This window comes from Rhinolophus ferrumequinum, chromosome 7 (genome assembly GCF_004115265.2).
Source record: "Rhinolophus ferrumequinum isolate MPI-CBG mRhiFer1 chromosome 7, mRhiFer1_v1.p, whole genome shotgun sequence".
Classification (NCBI taxonomy): Eukaryota; Metazoa; Chordata; class Mammalia; order Chiroptera; family Rhinolophidae; genus Rhinolophus; species Rhinolophus ferrumequinum.
The window spans coordinates 94,247,027-94,269,133 of record NC_046290.1 but is presented as its reverse complement, the minus strand read 5'-3'; the positions used below and the strand labels follow the sequence as shown (position 1 = coordinate 94,269,133).

Below are 22,107 nucleotides of genomic sequence, written 5' to 3'. Positions count from 1 at the left end.
AGCACCAGGGATAGAAAACAGATGAGGTATGACCAGAGTGGATTGGTCAGGGTGTGGATTGACTACAAAGGGACAGGGAGGAATTTGGCGGGTGGTGGAACTTTCTGTCCTATACCTTGATATTAGTCGTGGCTACAGACTTTATATTTGTTAAAAAATATAAAACTGTACACTAAAAAAGACGAACTTACGATATGTAAATTATGCCTCAATTTTAAAAAGTTTTATGACATGAACAGGTATTTCACCTTTAATAATCAAAGAAATGAAACATAACCCTAATGAGGATCTAGTTTACATCAGTTGAAAGGATTTTTATCATAAAAACTTGTTCCTTTACTTAAAATGAGGAGTGAACGATCCTTTGATTGCTTTTTGGTCTGCTTCATGGAGAGTCCTCTGAGCTTGAAGGTTGTTTTAAGGACACACAATGCCATGTCCTAGTGATGGTTTTTCATTTCATAAACCACCCACATGGAAACATTTTATAATGTATCTTCCAGGCACTTGAGTGAAGGGAGCTCTGTTACTAATTTCACCTGTAAGACAGAGTGAACTAGGAATGTCCTGGCCCAGGACGTGTGGTCCCTCTAATCATGGGGCACCTACCCCTGCAAGGTTCTTTATCTAGGCTCCAAGCCGGCTCTCCACTGTGGTCCCAGCCCCTGCTCTCCCATGAATCATGTGTACAACCCTGAGCAAGCTTCCTCCCCATTCTGGATGCTTGCATGGGAATAACTTTTCTCTTAGAGGATGTATGAGTATTAAATTTGATGTTCACAAAAGCACTGGCCCCTAGTATGTGTTTGCTGGGTGTTAATTTCCTTTTTCTCCATCCAACCTCCTTTGATTTCATTTGATTTTTAAAAAACAGCTTTTTGAGATAAAATTCACTCACCACACAATTCACCCATTAAAGTATACAATTCAATAGGTTTTAGTGTATTCACAGAGTTGTGCCGTCATCACCACAGTCAATTTTGTAATATTTTCATCACCCCAAAAAGAAACTCTGGGGCCGGCCCTGTGGCTCAGGCGGTTAGAGCTCCATGCTCCTAACTCCAAAGGCTGCCGGTTCAATTCCCACATGGGCAAGTGGGCTCTCAACCACAAGGTTGCCAGTTCGATTCCTCGACTCCCACAAGGGACTGTGGGCCGCGCCCCCTGCAACTAAGATTGAACACGGCACCTTGAGCTGAGCTGCCTCCCAGATGGCTCAGTTGGTTGGAGCGCGTCCTCTCAACCACAAGGTTGCCGGTTGGACTCCCGCAAGGGATGGTGGGCAGCGCCCCCTGCAACTAGCAATGGCAACTGGACCTGGAGCTGAGCTGCGCCCTCCACAACTAAGACTGAAAGGACAACAACTTGAAGCTGAACAGCACCCTCCACAAGTAAGATTGAAAGGACAACAACTTGACTTGGAAAACAGGCCTGGGAGTACACACTGTTCCCCAATAAAGTCCTGTTCTCCTTCCCCAATAAAAAAAAATAATAATAAAATTTTTTTTAAAAAATGTTAAAAAAAAAAACAACTCTGTACCCTTTAGACACCCACCCTTCAGCCCTAAGCCACCAGTGGTCTTTGTATCCCGATAGATTTCCTTATTCTGGATATTTCATATTGATGTGAGGCAGGATATGTAGCCTAGGAAATTGACAACTCCCTCTAGGGGCCTCACTGGTTACACAAGTCACAAGTGACTGTATCCAGCACCTGCAACTGGAGAGAAACAAGAACCAGTTTCATCCAGCAAGACTAACCCCTATGACCGGTACCTGACCTTTAGCTATTTATAATGTCATTATAATCTTATTTGCATTGTGGTTACTATGACTCCCGTCTTGCACCTGACACCATGACAGTTCCACAGAAACCAAATAAGGAAGAAAAAGCAGGAAGGAGAGGGTCCCACCGAGGGGAGGAGATGGATGAACTACATCAATAGGACCTCACCAAGTCCCACCCCGGACGGATAGTGCCCTTGATCGTGGCCTCTTGTTCTCTGAGTTCCCCCCACTTTCCTCTCAAGTGTGTACTTTCATTTTCAATAACTCTTTTTCCCTTTCCTGCATCTGTCTCCCTCTTGAATTCTTTCTTGCGTGGAGACAAGAACCCAGTCACTGCTGCTCTGGGTTGAGTCCTCTCTTGAGTCCTCTCTTGGACGTCCCCATGAGGCTCCAGTGACATCTCAACTCATATAATATGTGGTTCCCTTGATTTTAAATTGAGGGGGCTGAGAAAAGGTCAGAGGTGAAGGTGATTTGTGTTTCCTTCATAAAAGAGGAGCCTGGGTGCAGCCCACGGGGGTCATGGAGCTGGTTGGTGGTCTGCGAAACCCACACCCTGGCTCTCATGGTTGCTGGTTGTGTGGAGACCAGCACGGCCTCATGCTCGATAAGCTTCCATCACCAGCCTGGCTACTTTACTTATCTTTTACTTACAAATATAATGAAGCCAACTATGGCAGGGGCACGACACACCTGACAGGTATTTATTTTGCATGCTTTATTTCAAAAAGCTCTTGATGGTGCTGGAGAAACTTTTTCAAAGAAATTTTTTTAATGCTAACTTGATTTAGAGTTTGGCAAAATTTGGAGTGAGTTTTTATGCGGAAGTCCTAGCAAGAAAGAAAAGAAGGGATTTTTCTCTTCCCGTCTTTAATATACAAACTCACTTATCTCCTTTTTCTGTGTATGTGAAATGGCATGTGGGATCCCTTTGGATACCACATGCTGGCACTGCCATGCTGAAATCTGACAAAACATCATTGGATCAGTGAGGTTCATTGTCTTCTCTTCCTCATCTGGGAAGTAGTCACATGCTTCTCTAGCGTAACACTTGAATTTATTTTATGAAGAGGTGATGTGAAAAATACACTATGTGAAATATAGCATTATCATACAGAGATCTCGGGCAAATCATTTAATGTCTTTAAATGTCAATTTCTCCTACTCTACAGGAAGGTTTGATGTAGGTCTTTTGGGAGGACCCTCAGCTCTAAATGTGTGTTTAGCAGGACACTGGGTTTCACTTCCTTCTTTCTTCTTTTCACAGGGATCATGGCCCAAGTAGCAATGTCTACCCTGCCAGTGGAAGATGAGGAGTCTTCAGAGAGCAGGATGGTGGTGACATTCCTCATGTCTGCTCTCGAGTCCATGGTGAGGCGGGCTACAGTTCTGTAAAACGTCCCATGGTTGGATCACTGTCGGAATAACAGACCTGTGAAACATTTCACTGTCATTTTTAATGTTCAGCTTAAATTTTCCATCCTGTCTGTGTAAGCGTACCCTTCTTCATAGAGGATAATGGGCTTGTCAGATGATTTTTTTTAATTATCTTTTTTTGTTGTTGTTTTTCTTACATGACGGATATAATGATATTGATTTAAGCTTTCCAGATCTGAAAATTTAATGAAGGCATTTGTGTCACCTTGTTTGAGAATATTTTTTTTTGGTCTAAAGTCAAAGGTAAATTAGTAATCCACTCATATGCATCTGTTTACATCCAAATGTCAACTATACCTTGAGGGTAAAAGTTGGATGACAGATTTACATAACCTCAAAGTATCAAATACAAGATAATTATAGATTAAAAAGGAAAAATCAGTGACTGTATAAAAGTGAAGAAACCTGACAGACACCCCCTTAATCAGGTGATCAAAATGAACGTCAGCAGCAAGGGGACAGGCTAACACCACGTGCCTCCTGACAGGATGCCCTGAGGCGGAGCAGTCCCCATTTCTGGGGCATCCCACCAAAGTGCACAACCGGAATCTAATGAGGGAACATCGGACCAACCCAAACCAAGGGCCATTCTACAATATAACTGGACTGGACTTATATAAATGTCAATGTCGTGAAAGACAAAGAAAGGCTGGAGAGCTGTTCCAGGTGGAAAGAGACTGAAGAGACAGGACACCAAATAGAAAGAATAACCCTGCATTGGATCCTTGACCAGAAAAAATAGAGAGAGAGAGATGTATTTATTTTTATTTTATTTGTATTTATTTTTATTTTTCTATAAAGAACATTATTGGGTGAATTGGCAAAGCACCAAACACACACATAACTCACTCACATACACACGTGTGCCCACACATACACATCATATTTCAACTGCAGAAAACCAAATATAAAGAGAAATTTTGAAAGCAACCTATGATGGTAAACTGAATAATGGCCCCAAAGACATCCATGGCTTCATCTCTGGGCCTGTGAGTGTTACCTTATTTGGCAAAAGGAGCTCTACAGATGTGGTTAAGTGAAGGCTCTTGAAATGGGGAGATTATCCTAGATTTTTCTGGAGGTAACTAAAACTTTTTTTTAAAAAAAACTTGAAATAAGTTTTAAAAGAAAGCATCAAGGTCTATTTGAAAAGAACTAGAAATACCTTAGGCAAGAGCTGATCACGTTCCTTCATCTGACAAATATTCATGAAGTAAGTGCCTTCTGTATCTAGGCCGTATGACTTGAGAAGACAGATGACGTTCCCCTCACATACTTGTAGATCTCATATTCTATTTTGGGAGACAGACAATAAATTCTGTGTGTTTGTATTAATAAATATTATAATGAAAAGAAAGGTCAAGAAGCAGGTTTAGGTGAGAGAACAAATGGTTAGATAAACAGATGCTATGGGAGTAATTCTCTGGGTAGTTGCCTTTTTTGAAAAGACTGAAGAAGTGAGTCATGCCGGTATCCAGGGGCAGAGTATTCAAAGCCATGAGAACAGCTGTGCAAAGGCCCTGAGGTGGGAACAAGTTTGTTGTTTTCAAGGAACATCAGGAAGTGCAGTAATACAGGAGCAGATTGAGGAAAGGAAACGTGGTCAGAGGTAAGGTTCAAGAGGCACCTGGCAGTCAGATCATATGAGCCCTGGACGTTGTTCCTCAGGGCGGTGGGAAGCCACTGGAAGGTTGAGTGAAGAAATGATGTGCAGGAATGGTGTTTGTGTGAATAAAAGCGATAAACATGGAACAAGAGTGGAAGCAGGGAGATCAGTCAGTGAGCTGTGGCTGTGGTTCGGGTAGAAAATGTCAGTGTTCTGGTCCAGGGTAGGAGTGGTGGAGGACGTAAGAAGTCATGGGACTAGAAAGATCTGTTGAAGGTAGAATTGATAAGACGTACTGATGGATTCATGTGAGCTATGAAGTTTTCTTGAGGGGAAATCAAGAGGGTTTTTTTAATATCATATAAAAGTTACCATTTTAACCATTTATAAGTGTACAGTTGAGTGGCATTAAGTACACTCACATTGTTGGGCAGCCCGCACCGCCATCCATGTCCAGAACTTCTCCATCTTCCTAAACTGGAACGCTGCACCGTTAAATAATTATTCCCCCTTCATTCCTGCCCTAAACCTCTGGGAACCAAGGAGTTTGGGGTTTTTCTAAATGAATTTTTATTTAAGAATACTTTTAAGATTTACAGAAACGTGGGAGAGTACAGAGAGTTCCCATATGCTCCTCACCTATAACTTATGTAACCACGGTACATTGTACATCATGATGATACCTTTTTCAAAACGAATAGGCCGATATCGGTACCTTACTATTAACTAATTCCAGACTTTTTTCAAATTTCGTCAGTTCTTTTCTATTCCAGGGTCCACCCCGTGGTACCACATTGCTTGTAGTCATCATGTCTCTGTAGGCTCCTTTGCTCTGGGACACTTTCTCAGTTCTTCCCTTGTTTTATACACCTTGACAGTTTTGAAGAGTACTGGTCAGGTATTTTATCGAATCTCTTTTAATTTGGGTTTCTCTAATACTTCCCTCTTGTCTAGACTGGGGTTAAGGGTTTTTGGAAAGAAGACCACAGAGTGAAGTGCCCCTCTCATCACTGTGTATCCGGGGTGCATGCCGTCAGCATGTCTGATCACTGCTGAGGTCTACCTCGATCACCTGGCCATGGTGGTGTGATGATAAATTTTACATGTCAACTTCACTGGGCCATAGGATGCCCAGATAGTTGGTTAAACAGTATTTGGGGGTGTTCTGTGAGGGTGTTTCTGGAAGAGATGAGCATTTGAATTGGTGACCTGAGTAAAGCAGATGGCCCTCCCAGTGCGGGCAGGTTCTGTGAGGGCCCACACAGAACAGAAAGATGGAGGAAGGTTGACTTTGTTCTCTGCCTCCCTGTTGAGCTGGGCCATCGATCTTCTGCCCTAGTGCTCCTGGTTCTCAGGCCTCCAGACTTGGACTAGAATTTATGCCATCAGTTCTCCAGCTCTCAGGCCTTTGAACTACACCACCAGCTTTCCTAGGTCTCTCGCTTGCATTGTGGGCCTTCTCAGCCAATCACCTGAGCCAATTCCTTATAATAAACCTCATGTTATATGTCTATAATCTCTTACGGTTCTGTTTCTCTGGAGAACCCTGACTAATACAGGTAGCACCTGCCACACTTCTCCATTGTCAAGTTACTATCTTACCCTCGCTCTGTCTTATTCTGGGGAGTCACTAAACCCAGCCCACAAATAATGATGCTCGGTGCTTGTAATAGTAAGGTGACATGGCCTCTGTGTCACTGTGTGTGGGTGGGCGTGTGAGCCCCTATGAAATGCTATTGTAATAAGTTTCAAGAACCTTAAAAACTTACACCTTTTGACTCAGGTATTCCACTTGTCTGATTCCATCGCACAGAAATAAACATGCACAGAAATACTCATGTTCTTAGACATTTATTATGGTATTATTTGCCATAGAAGAAAACGCTTTTCAATAATATTATGTTTAAACTGTCCTATAATGATTACGTTGGACCCTACTGAAGCATCCAGGACAGAATATTAGAAATTTATTAAAAAACCATGTTTTTCAGGATTATAAATCCTCAAAAATAAGTAAATAAAGCAGAATGCCAACCTATGATTCTAATTTTTTCTTAAAAAGTATGCGTGTGCGCGTATTTCAAAATGTGAATAGTGGTTGATTCTGGATAATGAAGTTACAGGGGATTTCGTTTTTCTTCTGTATACTTTTCTGTATCTGCTAAAATTTTTATAATATACATATTTCATAACGAGAAAAATGTTTTTAAAAAGATCTTTTCTACTGATGAAGTTCAAAGTAAGGCTAAAAATTGATAACTTCACCTGATACCAGAGTCTATGTGTTAGATTAACTACTGAGTTTTTGGCTCATTTGACACGATTTGCCATGAAGCTAACAGGGTCTGTGCTTCTGGGCCCCCCTCTTGCACTGGCACCTTCTATGGCCTTGGGAGATTCCTGGAAATATGACCACAGATGTTCCTGTAAAATTTGCTAGAATAATGTATTTTCACCCATCAGTTAAGGTTGCTGTCTCCTCCTCTGACTTGCCCTCTGCCACAGCCCCTCAGCTAGTTTCCTGTGGCTGCTGTAACACATTACACAAACTTAGTGGCTTTAAAGAACACACATTTATGATGTGACAGTTCTGGAAGTCAAGGCAGCAAATGGGTTTTATAGGGCTAGAATGAAGGTGTCAGCAGGCCTGCGTTGCTTCTGGAAACTACCAAGGAGAAGGTGTGCCTGGCGTTTTCCAGCTTCTAGAAGCTGCCCGCATTCCTTGGCCCACTTTCCTTGGCTTGTGGCGCCTTCCAGCAAAGGCACCACTCTACCCTCTGATTCCATTGTCACATCTCCTCCTTCTGTGTCCCTCTTTGTGTTTTTTTTTTGTTTTTTTAAAGATTTTACTGGGGAGGGGGAACAGGACTTTATTGGGGAACAGTGTGTACTTCCAGGCCTTTTTTCCAAGTCAAGTTGTTGTCCTTTCAATCTTAGTTGTGGAGGGTGCAGCTCAGCTCCAGGTCCAGTTGCCGTTGTTAGTTGCAGGGGGCGCAGCCCACCATCCCTTGCCGGAGTCGAACCGGCAGCCTTGTGGTTGAGAGGACGCGCTCCAACCGACTGAACCACCCGTCCGCCCCTCTGCGTCCCTCTTTTCCTCGTCAGGACCCTTGTGATCGCATTGGGCTCTCATTATTCCAAGAAAATCTTCCCATCTCAAGATTCTAAATGTACTCACATCTGCCAAGTCCCTTTGCCATGTAAAGTAACATATTCACAGGCTCTGGGGATGAGGATATGGACGTCTTTGTGGGACCATTATTCTGCGACCACAATCCTCCATGTCTGGTGATGCTGGAGTGGATATGGCATCTTTGGGGTCTCGAGAAGGGGAAGCTGGGCTGGGGACACATTTAGTTTTCGTTTAGTGGTAGGTATTATGTGGCTTACTGTTATTTTTGTGTCTGGGTAAGTTACTGCTATTGGATGTCTTGCTACACTAGAAGTCCCAGTGAAGGAATGGTTTTAGTAATATTCCTGCAGTCCACTGTGTCAACTCATCCAGTAACATGACATCAAGGGGCAGGGCCTGAGGTCCTATTGTATCCAGAAGTATCTGGGAAATAGAGGCGAAGCAAGGTTTTAAATGTACGGAGCCAGAAGCTAGTCTGGAAAATTCTTCCTGTCTTTAAAATGGTAAAATTGTAAACAGAGGATTTGTTTTTAATTGATGCCTTGTCAAAACAGAAGTTCCCTCTGGTCAAGAATATACTCAGTAATGTAGCATATGCAGTATTAAATAAACATTGTGTGAAATTTTTGAAAGGAATTACACAAAGTAGACTGTATCAGGATGCTTGCCTGTAGGGCATACCTGTAGCACTGTGATGATACCTGTAGCAAGTGTGTCTGTGTATGAGTTTCCATGTTTTCTGCATCCCGACCGTCAATGATAAAAATGTGATCAACTATGTTGGAGGAAATATTAAATTATTAAAATGATATTAAAAAATTATTGTCACAGGAAGAGGCAGTCAGTCTGCAGCCAAAATACCATAGACATCATAAAACTCAGAGAAGAACATAGGAAAAAAGATTCTACAGCCATTTCCGATGTAGAGGGGAGGGTTCCCACTCCAACAAGCAATTCTCTTCCGACAGCAGCGGGGTGTCCTACAATTAAACTCAGTTCTGACACCATCTTCCCAGACATAGCATCCGACCCCACAAGACTGCCCCCGCTTCAGATGCCAATTGTAAGTCAAGGTTGTCACCTATGCCTCTGATCTATCAGCTGTAAATGGGGGTTCCTACAACCCCCTCCTTTGAACAATTAATAGGCTAGAGTGGCTCACAGAATTCAGAGAAGCATTTTAATTATTAGATTCCTGGTTTATTATAAAGGGATGCAACTCAGAGCAGCCAGATGGAAGAGATGCGTAGGACAAGGGGTGGAGAAAAGGCGGGTAGCTTCTGTGCCCTCTCCAGGCACCCCACTCTCCCCAAATCATGTGTTCACCAACCCGGAAGCTCCCCTACCCCATCCTTTTGGCTTTCTATGGAGGCTTCATTATGTAGATATGACTGATGAAATCACTGGCTATTGGTGATTGAATTCAACCTCCTGCCCTCTCCTCCCCAGAGGTCAGGAGGTAGGGCTGGATGTTCCAACCCTCTGATCCTCTGGTTGGTTCTCCTGACAACTAGCCCCCATCCTTAGATGTGGTCCAAAAATCAACTTCTTTAACATTGCAAGAGACGCTTTATTGCTCTCTTCACTTAGGAAATTCCAAGAGCTTTAGCTCTGTGCCAGGCACACACCAAATATATATTTCTTATTATTATATATCACAGGTGGTTAATAAAAATATGTTTTTCTCTGGGTTTTATGATGTTTATGGTATTTGCTTGATAAATTTTTGTGGGGTTTTTTGGTGGTTTTTCTCATTCTAAATAAATATTCAATGTGTACCTAACTATATATTCTTTTCTTAAAGCAGACCTTTCGGGCCCCACAAACTCTGGATCTGCCATTGTATATAACACTTTACTCTTTGTTTCTATTTCAGTGTAAAGAACTGGCCAAGTCCAAGGCAGAAGTGGCCTGCATCGCAGTGTATGAAACAGACGTGTTTGTTGTCGGAACTGAGAGAGGACGTGCTTTTGTCAATGCCAGGACGGATTTGCAGAAGGATTTCGCAAAATACTGTAGGTGTTAATAATTTTATCCTTTGTATTAATAAATCTTAAGATATTTGCAGGCAAGTCTTATGTAATGTTTTCTTCTGCGATACATAAGCATTATTCTACAAATGGTTCTGACACATCTTTGACTTGGCACACTGGTGAATATTTACTTAACACTGGTGAGTCCAAGAAATATGGCTGATTTATTTTGTACTGTGTCCTCAACAGGGTCTGGTTTTATAGACTAAGTTTGAAGCACATAGAGTAAATTGTCTTTGAAATCTAAAATAAATCCACATTAAAAAAACAAAAAACAAAAAAAACTTTTATTTTACTCATTCCCAAAGGAAAGGGAAAAATGCCTTCAGGGCTTGTTGAGTATTATTTTTGGTTAATAAACATTATATTCCTTTTTCCCTTTTTTTACTATGGGACTTTCAGATCCTTCAATATGCCGATGTATTGTGAGTGTGTGGGAGCCTTAGTGAGCATACCTGACCATATGTGAGGGACACTCTATGGTGTCAAAACCTACACCTTATATAATGTTTATCTCTGTCACTGCAGGTCATCTACCATGCACTGACTTAGCAATTTTGCATTTCCTAGAATCACGATAGGAAAAAAAACAAACAAATAGGAAAATTTAATCAGAGGATAGATATAAATACAGCTATATAGATATATAGATGTCTCCAAGGATTGTCAGAGGAGATACGTATATACTGGAGTGCCAAAAAAATGTATACACGACTTGTATTCATCTTTTGTTATCGGTATATATTGAGTATTACAATTTTAATACAGTATTTTCCTTTCTTAAAATGTGTACACATTTTTTTGGCATCCTCTGTATATAATTTTACTGCAAAATAAATGTATATCTACCTACCTAAGATTTTATATACGCGTATGTATACGTGTGTGTATACACATATATACATATATAGTGTGTATATATATTACGTATATATATAATGTGTATATATATAAAGTGTGTATATATGTGTGTGTGTGTGTGTGTGTGTGTATATGAGAGATTGATTCAGATTGACTTCTAAAAACCTAATTGACTTTGTTCCAAAGACTTTCATATGTTGTGTTTTTATTATTATTTATTTCAAAATATTTTCTAATTTCCCTAGCGATTTCTTTTTGACCATGGTTACTTAGGAGCACGTTGCATACATAACCTATTACTATTTGGGGATTTCTTGGTTATTGATTTCTAATTAACTCCCATTGTGGTCCAGATATATACTCAATGTGATTTTAATCTTTTTTTTTTTAATTAAAGTTTATTGGGGTGACAATTGTTAGTAAAGTTACATAGTTTCAGGTGTACAATTCTGTATTACATCATCTGTATATCACATTGTGTGTTCACCACCCAGAGTCAGTTCTCCTTCTTTCATCATATATTTGATCCCTTTTACCCTCATCTACCACCTCCCTCCCAGATTTTAATCTTTTTGAATTTATCAGGATCCCATTTATGGTTTAGCACACCATTTATTTTGATGACTATTCCATATGCACTTGAAGAGAATTTTGTATTCGACAATTAATAGACCAGGTAGGTCAGGTTGTTAAATAATGTTATTCAATTCATCTTGGTTTTACCTACTTATTTTATCAATTACTAACAAAAGAGTGTTAAAATCTCCAACTAGATTGTGTATTTGTCTGTTCCTCCTTTTGGTTAGTATATTCTGCTTCATATATGTTGAAGATAAGAAATGCTTTCCTGGTGAATTGACCTTTCTGTTCCTCATGAAATGTTCCTCTTTGTTTCCATGTATAAACCTGATCTTGAAGTCTACTTTGTTTTGTATTTATATAATATACATACATATATATATATACATATATATATATATGTGTGTATATATATATAGTGGCTATATGCATATGCATTAATACATAATATATAGTGGCTAAACATAATATATAGCCACATCAACTTTCTTACGATTAATATTTGCATGGTATATCTTTTTCCACTCATTTACTTTCAGCCTTCTGTGTCTCTTGTAAACATATGCAGTTAGATCTTTTTTTAAAAAAGCAGTCTGAAAATCTCTTACTTGGATTGTTTCATCAATTTGCATTAAATGTAATTATTTATATGGTTTAATTTAAGGCTTTTATCTTGCTGTTTCTTACCTATTGTCCCATATGATCTTTGTGCCTAATTTCCTGCACTGTTTTAAATTGAGAACATTTTTGTATTACGTTTTTTCCTCTATTGACTTTTTAGCTCCTAGTTTTATTTTTTATCGGTTGTTCTTGGGATTACAATATGCCCTCCGATTAGTGAATCTAAAATTAATATTTTACTACTATACATACAATGTCAGAATCTTAAACTGTATAATTCTGTTTACTATCCTCTCACCCTAATATGTTATATATTCTACAGTACCTTATTATGTTTACTTTAAGCAATCACTTTCCAAACTTTTAAAAAATAATCTTTTATAGTTATCTACATTTGTACCATTTCCAATGCTCTTTTTTCCTAAAATCTAGATTTCCATCTGGGGTTATTTCTCTTTAGCTTGAAAAACTTTCATTAGCATTTCTTTTAGTGTCGGTCTAATGGTAACAGATTTTCTCAGCTGTTGCCTATTAGAAAATGTCTTTATCTTGCCTTCATATGTGTATGTGTGTGTGTGTGTGTTTAGAAAAATAATAACATAAAATTTACCATTTTAACCATGTTTATGTGTACAGTTCAGTAGTGTTAAGTATATTCACATTGTTGACAGCCTACTGAATGGAAGTAGATATTCGCCAATGATACATCTAACAAAGGATTAATATCCAGAATTTATAAAGAACTCGTACAACTCAACACCAAAAAAAAACAAAACAAAAAACCCAACAATTTTAAAAATGGGCAGAGGATCTGAATAGACATTTCTCCAGAGGACAGAGGGCCAATAGCCATATGAAAAGATTCTCAACATCAGTAGTCATCAGAGAAATGCAAATTAAAACCACAATGAGGTATCACCTCATACATGTCTATCATCAATAAATCAACAAACAAGTGTTGGAGAAGATGCGGTCTTGGTAGGATTGCAAATTAGAGTCGCCACTATGCAAAACAGTTTGGAGTTTCCTCAAAATATTAAAAACAGAACTACCTTATGATCCAGCAATTCCACTTCTGGGTATTTATCCGAAGAAATCCAAAACACTAATTCTAAAAGATATGCACCCCTATGTTCACTGCAGCACTATTTACAATTGCCAAGATATGAAAGCAACCCAAGTGCCCACCAATAGACGATTGGATAAGGAAGAGGTGGTACATATATACAATGGAATATTATTTGGCCATTAAAAAGAATGAAACCTTACTGTTTGTGACCACATGGATGGACCTAGAGCATATTATCCTAAGTGAAGTAAGTCAGACTGAGAAAGACAAAATCCATATGATCTCACTTACAAGTGGAATCTAAAGAACAAAATAAACAGATAAAATAAAAACTGACTCAGATACAGAAAACAAACTGATGGTTGCCAAAGGGGAGGGGATTTGGGGAGCTGGATGATAAAGGTGAGGGGAGTAAGAAGTACAAATTGGTAATTACAAAATAGTCATGGGGATGTAAAGTACAGTATAGAGAATATAGTCAATAATGTTGCAACAGCTATGTATAGTGTCAGGTGGGTATGTATAGTGTGAGACTAATTGGAGGGTCACTGCATAAGTTACACAAATGTCTAACCACTATGCTATCTATAACCTGAAACTAAAATGATATTGAATGTCAACTGTATTTGAAAATTTAAAAAAAAAATTAGAAAGGAGAGAGCGAGAGAAACATACTTAGCTAATTACGTAGAAAATGTATTAAATGTACTGTCCATGGATTTTATTTGAAAGAAATGTATGATTTCATTTGACCATAGCAGGGCACTTTATACAGAACTGGGAGTGTGTAATTAAATGGCAACCGCGCTCATTTCAGGATAGTCTCTCACTATCACAAACTGCATTCTTAAGGTAGTTGATTATTGTTTTCATAATGCATGTAAAAATATTTCTGATATTGAGAGAAGAATCATAAAATATACACACAAAACAAAATGGCTGTTATGCTATATATGGTTTGATGAGAACAAATAAATTAACTTTTTATTCTGTAATGAAATAAAATTCCACTTATATAATAAACTGATTCTTAGAGATAGCATAGTGTCCCATAAGACCTTTAGGCTCTCTTCACTGTTTCATTCTTTTTTGTTTTTGCCCCTCCTACTTGATGATTTCAAATGACTTGTTTTATAGTTTGTTCATTTTTTCTTCTACCTGATCAAGTAGGCTGTTGAACACCTATAATGAACTTTTCAGTGCAGTTATTGTATTTTTCAGTGCCAGGTTTTCTGTTTGGTTCTTATTTGTAGTTTCTATTAGGTTGGTGCAAACATAATTGTGGTTTAAAAGGTTAAAAATAATTGTAAAAACCACAATTACTTTTGCACCAACCTAATACCTTTGTCAATGTTCTCATTTTGTTCATGAATCATTTAATTTCACCTGTATTCTCTTTCAGCTCATTGAGCATCTTTGCACTCTGACATTATGACAGTTATTTTAAATTCTTGATCAGGCAGTTCGTAGATGTGCATTTCTTTAGGATTGATTTCTGGATTTTTATTTTGTTCCTTTGGGCCTTGTTTCCCTTTTTCTTTGTATGCCTTGTAATTTTTTTCCTGGAATTTTGTATTTGAAAAAAACCACCGCCCCTCCCAGTCTTTGTATACTGGCTCCTACAGGGGGAGACCTTCACTAATCAGTCTGGCTGGCTGTTCTAGAACCTCTCAAATCTTTTTGAATCTCTTTCTCCTTCTGGTGTCTGCCCACAGAACTGCAGCTCTGATATGCTGCTCACCTGTGTTTTCAGCAGCTTCCAAACTCTGGTGCCAATTCCATCAGTGCTCTGAGTCAGACAGGACAGAAACCAGCAGCCCCAGACAAGCCAGAATGTTGGATGCACAGTCCACTCTTTTGCTTCTATCGCAGAGGAGCCCCAGCATTAGGGAGTTTCCTCCCAGGAGTGCTGTGCTGTGCCACGTAGAGCAAGAGGCACAAACAGGTGCACCAACTGCCAGGAATTTTCCTTCCCCTTGCACTGGAATCCCTTCTTAGTTTTACAGTGGCTTAGGTGCTGTAGCTTCTCAACTGGTCGGTGGACTTCTCCCAGAGGTGTTCTGACCTATATATTGTTAATTTGCTGTATCTGTTTGGAAGTGAAGGCCCGTTGCTTCTTAACCGTATTGCTGATGTCACTCTCCTGCTTTTGTTTTTTTTAAATACCTTTTTTTTAAGTTTTTTTTTTAATTGGGGAAGGGGAACAGTGTGTTTTTCGGGAAACACTCTAACCAACTGAGCCATCCGGCCATCCACTGGGAGCTCAGTGGCACCTCAGCTCAAGTTGTTGTTTCAGTTTAGTTGTGGAGGACGCAGCTCACTGGCCTTTGTGGGAATCGAACCAGGGCTAGCGCTCTAACCGCCTGAGCCATCTGGTTGCCCTCCTGCTTTTGTTTTTGAGGAATATTTTTACTTGCTGTGGAATTCTAACTGGACAGTTTTTTCTTTCAACCCTTTAAAAGTTTTATTCCATTGCTTTCTGGCTCCCACTGTTTCAGATACAAAGTCAGATTAGAATTCTTATTTTTGTTCCTTTAAAGGTAATGTATCATTTCTCTTAGCTCTGTTTAATCTTTGGTTTTCAGCAGTTTGGCCAGGATATGTCTGTTTGTGATTTTGGACATTTTATTTTGGCCATTATCTCTTCAAATATTTATTCTGATCCGTTTTGTCCCTCATTTACACATATAGAAGAAAATTTGATATTGTCCCACAGGTCATTATCCCACAGGTCATTAAGGCTCGGTTCCTTTTTTATTTTTATTTTTCCCATTCTTTTTTTCTATTCAAGCTTCAGATTGGATAGTTTCTGTGACCTTTCTTGGAGGACACTGATTCTTTCATCAACAGTGTGCTCTTGTTAAGTTCATCTTGTGAAATTATCTATCGTTTCTGATTATTTTTTATTTATAGAACTCTATTTTCTTCTCTCTCCTCCCTACACCCCTGTGTGTGTGTGTGTGTGTGTGTGTGTGTGTGTGTGTGTGTGTGTTTTGTTAGCATTTTCATTTCTCTGTTGGGATCCTGTATATATTCACCCATTCTGTTCAATTCCCCTATAAATTCTTTAATGTATTTATAGCAATTGTTTTAAGTCCTTATCTAACAATTTCAATATCTGGGTCATTTGCGGTCCTGCTTTTATACATTTTTTTTTTCTCTTCATCATGGGTCACATTTTCCTGCTTGTTCACATTTCTACTATTTTTTTATTTTATCTTGGGTTTTATGCATAGTCATATGTTATATAAACCTACTAAATAAGGTTGCATTTTGTTAAATTATTGGCAGGTCACCTTGACCCTGTGGAGACCCTGTGTGGACGAGTCTATTTTGGTTTTACCCTTAGTCTTGGAATGTGGCCCTTACTCCTAAGGTGTGCCTGTGGTTTCACTAGGTGTTTAACCAGCTTCTCTGACTTAGGGGGACTTGAATTCTAAACTCTGTCTTTCCAGCACCACATAGCCATTTAAATCTCTGCTCAGCTCCTTTTTTTTTTTTACTTAAAAGTTCTTAGTTTATTAATTCTCTAATGAAAAATCTGCTCAGTCCCCACAGAGAAAGTCACTGATGAATCTTGACTGTTTCTTTCTGCACCAACATTGGCCTTCGCAGTCCCCCTAACTTTCTTCATTCTGTTCTTGCGTTCCTTCCATTGTTTTCTTGAGGTCTTTTTCTTCTCATACAGGTCATGTCTTGCAAGTCTATGTTTGGGTTCATTTTTCTTTGTGTAATCCAAGGAATCATAAATCATGCCAAAGCCAGGTATCTTGCCACTACCAAAATGGGTTCTGAATCCAAATACAAAGATGACATCTGGTGTGGTCTTGTACATTTTGGCCAGTTTTTCCTGAATTTCTGTCTTAGGTACTGTTGCCTCCCCAGGGTGAAGGACATCGATGACCATTAGTTCCCATTGAAGTGGTCTATTGGTTATGAACTTCCCGGTCTGGATAGTCACTTAGTCATTCATGATGGCAGCCCTCCCTCAAGTAGCCAGGGAGGAAAAAAGCTCTGCTCAGCCCTTTAGCTTCCAAATGCTGCTTTTCCTTAAAGTCTCACCCTGTGCTTGCACAGTTGTGAGGCCAGTCAAGAATTTGGGAGAAGTTTATATGAAGACATTGGTCTCCCACCTGTGACTCATGCCTTTCCAGGATTCCCCCCTCAATTTCTGACCACAGTGGCAGTCCCAACATGTGACATAGGTTTTCCACAAAGACTTCTGCATTTTGGTTAAGCTCTATTTCCCTGAGAACCACAGGAACTAAAGTGTCCCTATAGAGGAAAAGCCAACTCAGCGTGAATCTCCTCAGTATGCAGTATGCTTCCCTTCTTTCAAAGGTAGCATTCCTTCCAGTTTCTGCCTCGTTTTTTTTATATTATACTTCACTGCCTTCAAATACTTGATTTTAATATTTTGTCCAGAGTTTCTCACTGTTATTGGCAAATACACACCACTTCTCTTCCATTGGTGGAACTGGAATACTGGATGTGATTCTTGAACATGTGATGTTTATTTCTTTAGAAGTTGCCTTGGAATTAAGGAAAAATTACTGTGGAATTGCATCAAAAACACAGTTACCTTCTCTCTGAAGTTAGAGGCCATCCCCTTGTGGTATAAGCATTTATTCACTAATTGAATCCTCAAAACAACAGAAATTTAGAATCAACCTATATTAGGACTATAGATGCTTAGTATTAAAATATATAGAGTACAGCAGGTCCTCGAATAATGTTGTTTTATTCAACATTATTTTGTTATAAAGTTGATGAGATGCTGTAGGAACATAACCATATTTTGCCGTGTATAATGCGCACACACTTTTTGCCCAAATTTGTGAGGGTAAAATAAGGATGCACATTATACATGGGTAGTACTAATTCTGTATCTGTATAAATGTTTTTCATTCTTTTATTTATGCTTTTGGCTAAAAGTGTAACTCTAGAAATCAATAACGATATGCAAAATAATACCCTGGAATATGATAATCAGTTTTGTTGAACTTATGACAAACTTGTAACAACGAAGAGTTCTTAGCCTTCTACGATGCATAAATATCATAAATTTGTTACCGGTACATAAAATTTCTTGTACCTTGTATCTGTTCTTGTGTTTTGTAATTATTTGTTACATAAAATTTCTTGTACCATAATAAGTTAAAAAAATAAATGCTAGAATTCCTTTTTAATACAAAAAAACAAGTACCTAGATGTAAACAAATAAAAATTTGAATTAAAAAAATGAAAGATGTTTTTCCCCTGAAAGTTTGGGCCCAAAACATGGGTGCGCATTATACACAGCAAACTATGGTAACTCTTGTTTATGTCAATTAGCCTATGGTAAAAATGCATTTCATTATACGTCATTTTGCTTAAAGTCGCAGGACCTATTGACGATGTTAAGTAAGGACTTACTGTAATCCAGGGATTGGCAAACTTTCTGTAATGGGACAGATAGGAAATATTTTAGTTTTTGTGGGTCATTACTCTTTGTTGCAGCCACTCAACAACTTACTGTTGTAGTTCAAAAGCAGAACCAGGCAATATATAAGAAAATGAGCGTGGTCAATAAAAGTTTATTTATGGACACTAAAATTTGAATTTCATATGATTTTCCCATGTCATAAAGTGATATTCTCCTTTTGAACTTTTTTAGCCATTGCAAAATATGAAAAAACAATTCTTAGTTCACAAGTCATACAAAAACAGGCAGTGGGCAGGAGTTGGCCTGCAGGCTGTAGTTTCCTAACCCCTGGAGTAAACCCTGCAGGCAGAACTGTCAATTCTCTACCACTCTATTCACCTCTTTCTCCATATGCCAAAACTGTTTGAAAGACCAAACACACATAGGTTTTCTTCTGCTTTCTTCCTCTAGCCTAATTGACTTGTTCTAAAATGTAAATGTACGTTAGAATTGAATTGCAAAACTGTATACACAAAACTATAAAGTTTCTGTCTCCTGGCTAGCCCTGATTAAAACCATCAGTTTCAAAACTTTTGAAAACAAATAGTAGCTGATGGCGAGCCCGTGGGGGAGGGCTGGTCCTGTACAATGTGGTGAGGGTCTTCCTATACAATGACTGTTACTTTTAGACTATAGCAAATAACGTGTGTGTTTAAAAATAACTTCCTTTGAACTACTAATATTTCCTTGTGTGTTGAACTGATTGATAGATTCATTTAGAGATGATCTCTGTGTTATATTATCCTGTTCATCCTGAATATCCTGATCTTTGTTTTTATGTAAATAAACTAAGATCTTGTTTTATGTTTATTACTTTACTTTTCCTTTTTCCTTTCCATACCAGAAGCATAGAGATGAAGGACGCATGCGGTACAAATGCCTGGATACTGACTTTGTGCTGCTAACTCATTTGCAGGCGTCGCTGAAGGCCTGCCTGAGGTGAAACCCCCGTGTCCTGTGAACGGGATGCAGATCGACTCTGGAGAAACGGAAATACTTAGAAAAGCAGTCGATGACTATTTCTGCTTTTGTTATGGTAAAGTGCACTTACAGCATTAATTCTCTGAATAGTTCACTAAGGACTAGGACACTGTTAGATAATCTTCTTGGTGTGACTATTTAGAGGGTTTCTAATATTTGAAACTCCACATTCTCATCAAGCGAACAGCCAGTTCTTAAGCACCAGATCCAGTCTTCTTACAGAAGAGAACTTGGTCTCTTCTGGTCCATCAAAACCTTCAGATTGATCTGACTTCCATCTTTGCTCCCATTTTAGGGAGCCCCCACTCCTCGGCCAACACAGTTATTAGATGTTCATTGCTGTTTTGGTCACCAGCCTCACCCTCATTGATCTCTCCACCTACCCATGTCTTTCCACAGGCAGTAAGACAGGGCTTTTAAAAAAAATACCTACACAGTGTTTTAAAAAGCTAGATAACCAGGTAACGATACCGCTGTTACACGTGATTGTGATATAAGTGCCTTAGCATGTTAGGGCCTTGTTTATCATTCCTAGACAGCCGCACACATTTATGTGACCTGCAGGTCACTGGGAGCATTTGACTTTGGGGACCCAGTACAAGGGATCTCCAGGTCTCAGGCTCCATTTCTCAATGAGAAATGAGGCTCCAGCCCCTCGGGGCTTCCCAGCCAGTGCAGAAAGACTGACACAGCCCCAGATGGTGACATGAGGACATGGTGAGTTCATACTTCTCCACAGGCAAGTTGGCCTGACTTGTGTAGTGTGACATAAGGACAGTGAAGCTTGAGTGGGGGTCTTCTCTTTTGGCAGCAGCCTGAGTAATCATGGGGTGCTCTCTGCAGCCCTGAGTGTGCCAGGGCGAGTACCCCGAACTGCACAACCTCTAAGAGAATGGAGAAAAAGACCAGTTGTTTTTTCTTTCTTATGTGACGGTTTAAAGTAAATATAAATCTTTTGTTTTGGCCCTTTGGTTGGGAATTGTACTAACTTGGTATATAGATGAATAGGGTACCTTATGTCTCTAATGTATCTTCAAAGCCAGATGTCACCACCTGTGTTTATTACACTAAAAGAAACTGAATGGTAGGGTTTTATGCTCATACCATTTAAAGACATCTTGCCTCTTCTTCTAGGTAAAGCCTTAGGAACAACAGTGATGGTGCCTGTTCCGTACGAGAAGATGCTGCGAGACCCGTCAGCTGTGGTAGTGCAGGGGCTTCCAGAAGGAGTTGCCTTTAAACACCCAGAGAACTATGATCTTACAACTCTGAAATGGATTTTGGAGAACAAAGCAGGGATTTCATTCATCATAAATAGGTGACAGGCTCTATCCCATCATAATAGTTAGTTCATTTGAAGATAAAGTGAGAGCTTGATTTCAATTAGTTAATTATGTCCTGTTACATTGAGAAGTTGCTTACTCAGATGTTTACTGTCTGTCTTGTGTGTGCATGTTGGGTAATAGTATTGGTTTTTTTTCAGACCTTTCCTAGGTCCAGCGAATCAACCAGGTAAGTGACCGCTTCTTATGCTTGGTGACGCCCTTGGCTGCTTACCCAGTTCTGCTTTTCTGAATTAAAATACAAGTTCGGCACATTCTAAAGGTTGTTTAGTCTTTGCCTTCTCCTCACTGAGGAGGCAATCTCTGACATTCCAGGGTGGGTGGTCGTGACGTTTGCAGGGTATGCTGCTCAGGGAAAAACACACCTTGCCTAGAACACTGAGACACCCCCCTCCTCCCAGCTTGCGTGCTGGCGAGCTTCTGCATCCAGACCACAGATGGCAGCAGACCTACCTTCAGGAGTGGGTCTAGGACGTGTGACTGTTCCCGTGCTCCTGAAACTCACCATTTAGGAGAAGGAATGAGACTGTCCAGCAGGGAATCAGGGATGACCCGCTGTGCTCTCAGAATGGCTGCAGGAAATGCCCAAGAGTCCTTGGAAGGGGGTTAGAATTGTATGATCAGAAGGGCTTCATGGAGAAGCTGGCCCTCAAGATCAGGGTGTCAACAGGGTGGTTCTTCCAGGAAGCCCATTCCATGCGGTCAGGTGGAAAGCTGTGCAGAAGGATGTTTGAGGCCACGTTTGGGAACCCATCACCCCTTAAAATCTGCTGAACTCATGCTAATGAAGGGACAAAAAAAAATTTTACCAGAAGTGTTTAGAAATCCACCTACGTCCACTTCTTATTTTCTCAGATTATTATTCTAACTGTAATTGGAAATCTTGGGCCACAGCTGTTTATGAAAGATCAGGTCTAAAGGGTGTGTTGTGCTGAGGCTGCGTAGGTAGAGATGGCCTGGGGGGCATAGGGTGGGGGACACACAGTTCCCAAGGCATACCGTGGGGTACAGGGGGTGACGACACACTGGTTCTTTTGAGCACAGAGTACTCATGGAGCAAAGTCTGTTTCTGGAGCAATTGTGAGCTCCTGGAATCCTCTAGCACACATTGAAGGAGGGACTTGAAGGTGAAGGATGGCAGGTGATTGTTGTGCCAGATGACTTGTATTTCATTATAGAATAATAATAATAG

General features: G+C 39.7%; 1 protein-coding gene and 1 pseudogene across 1 annotated transcript in view; one reads left to right on the top strand and one right to left on the bottom strand.

Moving 5' to 3' along the window:
- The window catches only part of LOC117025163 (general transcription factor II-I repeat domain-containing protein 2), a 66,001-nt gene that overhangs the window by 13,450 nt on the left and 30,444 nt on the right, over positions 1-22,107 (top strand). The window contains exons 2-6 of the mRNA XM_033110951.1: positions 3,056-3,159; positions 9,841-9,979; positions 19,508-19,627; positions 20,707-20,890; positions 21,056-21,084. Coding sequence (XP_032966842.1) covers positions 3,061-3,159; positions 9,841-9,979; positions 19,508-19,627; positions 20,707-20,890; positions 21,056-21,084 — 571 coding nt within the window. The 5' untranslated portion in view covers positions 3,056-3,060. The remainder of the gene's footprint in view (positions 1-3,055; positions 3,160-9,840; positions 9,980-19,507; positions 19,628-20,706; positions 20,891-21,055; positions 21,085-22,107) is intronic.
- Positions 16,657-17,100, bottom strand: LOC117025078 (40S ribosomal protein S24-like; annotated as a pseudogene).